The sequence below is a fragment of the Epinephelus moara genome, chromosome 7 (assembly GCF_006386435.1).
Source record: "Epinephelus moara isolate mb chromosome 7, YSFRI_EMoa_1.0, whole genome shotgun sequence".
NCBI classification, from domain to species: domain Eukaryota; kingdom Metazoa; phylum Chordata; class Actinopteri; order Perciformes; family Serranidae; genus Epinephelus; species Epinephelus moara.
Genome location: NC_065512.1, coordinates 33,520,495 through 33,526,934, shown reverse-complemented (window position 1 = coordinate 33,526,934; position 6,440 = coordinate 33,520,495). Strand labels below are relative to the sequence as shown.

Sequence of the window (6,440 nt, the reverse complement as noted above, 5' to 3'; positions counted from 1 at the left end):
TGGGTGTTTTAGCTCTTTGGCCTGGTATGGAAAAAATGGAAACCAACGTCACAAATGAAAGTATGGATCAATGAGTTAAAAAAACAAACAAAAAATGATCTGACAAATAGCTGAAGATAGGCAAGACTTGACCAATGAGATTTCAAAATTCTTAGTCGGGGACACCCCTAACCATTTTTTGTTTTGTTTTGTTTTTTTTTTCATTGGGGCATGCCCCAAGAACGATGTCCTTTCATTGTGAATAAAATTAACTGTGTGGTGTCTGGATGCTCTCATTGGGTAAACCCTACACAAATAAAAGTTAAGCAAATATTTCCTCATTAAAATGAATAGACAATTTCTCCTGATATTTGATACTTTATTACTTGAGACAGACAAAGAGATACAATGATGCATAGCTTTAAGAGCTGACAGGATCACATCGACAGATTTGGGTAATAGCATGCATAAACTCTCTGATCAATGTGGGAGAACATGTTTCTTAGAGAGCTGGTTAAAACCTATGCTTAGGGACTGATTGGCTGATATTTTGAATTTGTTGGTTTTGTGTGTGGCTGTCCTGCACCTATGCTCTAAAAATATTTGTAGCTCCCAGGAAGATCAAAACTCAAATATGAAGTCACATCCCAGCCACCATCCCCCTCTGATAAATAAAGTACAGTCCCCTATTATATTACTGGCACATCTCCGTGATTAGACGTAGAATGTGGAAGCCTGATTAGAAAATACTCTTAAAAGTTTAATATTTTCAATTCTAATGGTCATTGCATTGCACAAATTTGAAATACACTGCAAATAAACCAAAAAAATCCAAGAAACAAAACCTTTACACTTCTAAATAACTACTGGCTCTGTAGATTACATGCAGCAGCCCATTTGTCCAGTTCATGTAAGAGAATCCCATCAACAATCCCTGTCATATTACTGCTGCTTAATCAGATTGATTTTCAAAAGATAGCATTACCAAAGTATAAAATAAAGAACACATAGAATATAAAACCACATCATTCACATACTTTATCCACAATATATTCAAAGCCAGATTTTCCCAATTTAGCCTACAGTTGTCTTTTTCAGTGCATTACCATTACTAGTTCATACACTGTACTTCCACTGTTGCTTAGCACATTTTTTTTGTAATTTCTCTGAGCTGTGGATAGGTCTTGAGAATATCAGGCTCTTTGAGAACTTCAAGGAATAGAGAGCAGGAATTTTGACCATTTACAATCAATTTATCGATAAGGTTAGTAACAGTTTCTTATGGCTGTAAGATATGCTTCAAATTCTGATACTGTCTGTCCGTGACGATATGTTTGGCGTGCACATGCTGCAGAATGAAGGAGTGATCGGCCCTCAGGCAGTCAATGAGTTCCAACTTGTGCTCAGTGATGGTTTTCACAGCAGGGCCCTGTAAAGACAGCAGGTTTTGTTCATCAGTCCTGAATGAATGAGGTTTTTACATTTTGCAACTGTGGGACAAAGCTTTGAGCAATATTTTTTCGGCCTCGGTGTGTGGTTTGTACTGTAAGTGTGCATGTGGAGCTTGCCCGTTTTCTAAATGTCTGCCTGAGTGTTAATGTGTGTCTTTGTCACTGGCAGTACGTCCTTCCCTCTCTCCCCTTGAATGCTAAAATAAGCTTCCCTGAACAGCATAAGCAGGTACTGAAGTGGTGATGGAAGAATCAACAGTTTCGTCTGCCTTAGCTGACTTAAAAGATGTCTCTTGGATGAATAGCTGCTTTGCTCAGAAGTAGGAAAACACAGCTAAAGTTCTCAACAGACATTCTAACTCGAGGCTGCTCAGCCCATCCTTGGACCAGGCCTAAAAATTTAGATTTACTTAACTGACGCTTTTGTCCAAAGAGAGACTTATCCTCTATCCCATATAGGAGCAAGGACACGAGAAATGTTCTATAAAGTACAAGCAGTGATTGGTTGTTTTATTGATTAAGTGGAGGTCAAAGAGAGCTGGCCTTTGTTTTTGCCTTGTTCCAACGTCTGGATGATGTTATATGTTGGATGTGTCTTCATTCACATCCCCTACAACTGCAGAACAACGCCAACACTCAGTCCTGTTCTTATGCCTAACTCTCTTGTAGCTGAACTGAACTGGCAGGCGGGTCCTCCAGCTCTGGAGTATTAATTTGCCCCTGTCATAGTGACTTGATCGTACGCCATTCTGTTTTTTGTGCTAACCAATATTTTTTTAATTTTGTTTCACATACAGGCTCAAATATACTTATATATATAGCATAATTATTAAACTTTGATCCTCTGCCTGACCATCCATGTGTCCAAGGCTATTGAGAAGAATATTTTAATACTAAGTGGTAGCCACTGTATGGGAATGGATGAATGGATTGGACTTATTACTCTAAACAGAGTAATAATGTAAAATAACTCATTAGTAAAATGTAATATATAACATTTAGACAGTAACTTGCCCAACACTGAGGGCAAGTGACCTGACCTGACCTCGACCACATCTGTGTATGTGCAAGAAAAAGGTAAGGTTAATGTTGCCAGTTTATAAAAAGCATATCTGTTATCTACAGCATGTTTTGGTTTTTACAACAGACAATAAGCAATTGTGTGTCTGGGGCGAGATAACCGTGGCAGGAACAAAGAGTTTATGTAACGGAAAGCCCCTCTTAATGTGTAGAGTTGTTTTGTCTGATAATGATTGTTTGTTAGACACTATGAAATTTCATGCTGTATCAAATCTTTGGCTTTCTCGCAAGAAAACTCTCAAATGTCCAATCCCATGTGTTGAGTCTCTTTATTCCTCGACAGCAGCAGGGGGAAACAGCTAGCCTGGCTCTGTCCAAAGATAACACCTCTAAAGCTCCATACTTAACACATTATATTCCTTTTCCATTAAAAAAAAACTTAAGTGTTACACACTATTTTTTGGCCAAGTGTCAAAAGTCTTCCTTTAAAGACTGGTGCAAACTATGCATCTTATTTAGAGAAGATTAATTTCTTCTTCCACTACCTGGCTCATCCATCTGTTCAGCTTGACTCTACTGCAGAGGCATAAAAAAGTATCCTTGACTGTGTTCTACTATGATTAGTGTGTCTGTATGTGTCTGTGTGTGTGTGTGTACCTGAGAGGATGGCAGTGTCTCATCTACTGTTTCTGAGAGAAAAGCAGTGTTGGGATTAGCTGAAACTTCCAGACAGAATATATAAATTCAATAAACAGATCACCAGTAAGCAGTTAGTTAAATGTTACCTGCACATACCTGTGATGGTGTCACAGAGGCTGATAAATTGAATTCACCGTCAACCTCGATATCAGTCAGTGTGTCACCGCAAATGATACTGCCATCACAGGCTGTATAATCTGCTCCAGGAACCTGTCCAACAGTAGTTCCTGATAGTAGAAAAAAAAAAACATTTAAAAAAAAATGGAGTTGTAAATGAGCTTTACCGAAGCACAAGTTATGTATTTCACAACTTTCAGTTCATGATTTCATATTGCACTGAATACCTGAGAAATATCACTGCTTACCATTTGGACGGCTTCCTGCATTGCTCACTGTTTCAACCCTTATGTTGATGTTTTTTGCTTTAATATTTTTCATGGTTCTGGCGGTAACAACACTGCTTCCACCAGCAAACACTGTTGGTATGGGTGAGCCTGTAAATATAACAATCACCGTCAGGAGACTTAGGTATAATTCCTAAAAAAGTGAAACTTGTTCCTCTAACTTGATGAAAACCAGATGCATTGAGGCCCTCTCATAGTGCAGACAGATCTTTACCTTCAGTGTTAGGGTTAAAGAGCTGCGGCACATGCTGGTAATGTGACTGATGTTGCTTCAGAATGTCCAAGAAGTGCTGAGGGGTATCTCCTCCCTTTTGCATTATTATTTTCAAAAGTACTTTCATCTTATCTAATGCACTGCTTTGCCTTTGTACCTCACGGAACTCATTCATAGATAAAATATCCCCACCCTTGTCAAGGATGTAATCTGGGTCACTTGAAAGCCACATACAGAGGTTGTGCTGCACTGACTCCAGCTTGTCCATGATCTGCAGTGAGACAGAAAAGGTTCATGTGGATTTGTTTGTTTTCTCCTGTAAAATAATGAACTTCACTCACACTGAATTGAAAGTTAGGCTATGTTTTATTTAACTGCCCAAAATCTTTTGCCTTAGGCTATTTTGTGAAATGACTGGAAAACACACAAAGTAGAAACATTAAAATGAGCACGACCACCGTCAACTCTACTCATCCTGAATTAGTCGTAAAATTCTTTAAATCATCTGAACCCAAAACTGACCACGGCAATGTGTGAAAATATGTCATATCATCGTAAAGGAAAATACTGCTCGTACAAAAAAAAACAACTTGTTAATGCTCGTTACGTTTTAACCCTTTGATTTCATCGCTGTTTGTCTGTGTTTTCTCCACTTAACAGTCCAAAAACCCAAATTATCTTCACGTTTACGCGATTATCCACTGGTTGCATTAATAGCTTAATTTATCATGATCTGTAAGTGACTAAAACGTTTACCTAATACTGTATATGGATTAATATTGAGACATTTCTCCATGCATATACAAGCACAGATGTGAACTCGAAAGTCGACTCACACGAATACCTCTGTACTTTAACAACGCCCCCCCCCCCCCCACACACACACACACACACACACATCTGGAGAGTCTCTTTATGGCACGATAAAAGCGCACATAGCTTACCTTTATTTGGTGCGACGTATCGTCCTGTAGTCGAACAAAAACTTCAAGAGACTCTAAAAAGGCAATATTAAAAAAGTTTCCGACTTATGGACAACAGAAAGCAGCTCGCTGCGCCTGCGGTTTTTCACTCTGACAGTTACGCACAAGAGAAGCAGATGTAAAGCCACGCCCACTTCCTTAGTCTCTCACACAATCTCACTACAGTATCAGTACAGGTAGAAAGAACACACAAGCAGCATACAACACAGTTTATAATGGTGTCGGCCTGCTCTGAAGCGCTGCGCAATGAAATATGTTAGTGCGAGTGTCCGGGCTCACTGTCCACGTGCCAAGTGTGGATCAAATCACAAAAAAAGGGGGGGAAATGCTGAGTTTAGGGCAGGGGTGTCCAATCTTTTTTTTGACTGGGGGCCAGATTAGATTATATGAACACACTTGGGGGCCAGCTGCTTCTTGCATCACATGGGTTAAAAAAATAAATATGACGTAAATTAACGAACTAATTAATTAAAATCCCATAGAAATGGGACAAACGCAACTGTTTGATATTTTTCAGTGAAAAAGTATTTACCTTTCCACTGCTCCTGAAAGAGGCAGCCCTCACTGTCTGCTTTACCTGTCTTTGTTGTGATCATGTCAGCTACCTAACAGGAAATATCTTTGGTTAGGCAACAGCTCATTTGTTTGTTTGCCTTTGTTTATGAAAGCACATTAGTTTCGTCTGCATAGTTCTTACTTGGTGCATGTCTACACACTGTATGATAATCCCTGCCACTGTGAAGGGAATGGAAAACATGCAAAGTGTTCTTACTTGATTAATCAGTATTGTTGAGTTCAAGAACAAGAACTACCTGTATTTCTACCAGTGTCATGGCGCATCCTCGAAACAGTCAAAGAGTACACCAGCATAGGCTTGACCATATGTGGTGCTCATGAGGAACAAAAGTCACCTGCAAGCACAAGCACCTGCAATGTTACGGGAAAAAACCCTCAAAACCCATCAATTCCCAGTACAGCTAACCAACAGAGACCAAAAGAGGTTGGGGGGGTTATATGACTATATAGGCACCTGAGGTGCTTTTTCAGCAAAGGAGGTTATGGCACCAAAACCTAGAGATTATTGATCTGGTCTACCCTAACACAGTGAGGACAGTGTTTGGCGGTTGTAATGGTTATAATAAACCCCGCACATCCAGAATGCTCTTTCCTTTTATAGTTAAATATGGCTGTTGTGTTTTCATGTCTTAGGAAAAATAGGATATTATATTGTATGATGGTAGTTTTGTTTTTTCCCATAAACAAGAATAAATCATCTCCCTGCTCTCTGAAACATTGATTAAGGTTATATCACCCAATTATTAATGTCAGAGAGGCTATTTATAGATTTTTAATGGATATCCATTCCAGTCCACAGCCTCCTCACAACTGCTGCTAACTGATATACTTTGTATAGGCCTACAATGAGAACCTATGGGCAATTTAGAGTCACAAATTAACCTGCATGTCTTTGGACGGTGGGAGGAAGCTGGAGTACCTGGAGAAAACTCACGCTGACATTGGTAGAACATGCAAACTCCGCACAGAGGGCCTCCCCCACCCCAGGAACCCTCTTGCTGTGAGGCGACAATGCTAACCACTGCACCACCGTTCCGCCATAAAAATGCAGCGTGACGATATAAACATGTCACACACCTGATGTAACGAAGACCTACCAATTCGCATTCAACCA

General features: G+C 39.6%; 1 protein-coding gene across 1 annotated transcript; it reads right to left on the bottom strand.

Annotated features, from left to right (window-relative positions):
• Positions 1-337: 337 nt before the first annotated feature.
• On the bottom strand, positions 338-4,884 carry LOC126393444 (uncharacterized). The gene is made up of 6 exons (XM_050049630.1): positions 4,712-4,884; positions 3,768-4,038; positions 3,515-3,643; positions 3,236-3,376; positions 3,108-3,139; positions 338-1,408 (listed from the first exon to the last, which is right to left on the bottom strand). Exons 2-6 carry the CDS (start codon positions 4,033-4,035, stop codon positions 1,259-1,261), a joined length of 720 nt encoding a protein of 239 aa, XP_049905587.1. The 5' UTR covers positions 4,036-4,038; positions 4,712-4,884; the 3' UTR covers positions 338-1,258.
• Between the last annotated feature and the right edge of the window lie 1,556 nt (positions 4,885-6,440).

Bases quoted from the DNA above. Each gene is read 5' to 3' on its own strand.
- LOC126393444 (XM_050049630.1), bottom strand. From the start codon at position 4,035: ATGGACAAGCTGGAGTCAGTGCAGCACAACCTCTGTATGTGGCTTTCA. The intron at 3,644-3,767 runs GTAAAGATCTGT...TTATATTTACAG, and splicing joins CTTTAACCCTAACACTGAAG to GCTCACCCATACCAACAGTG. The intron at 3,140-3,235 runs GTAACATTTAAC...CTTTTCTCTCAG, and splicing joins ACCATCACAGGTATGTGCAG to AAACAGTAGATGAGACACTG.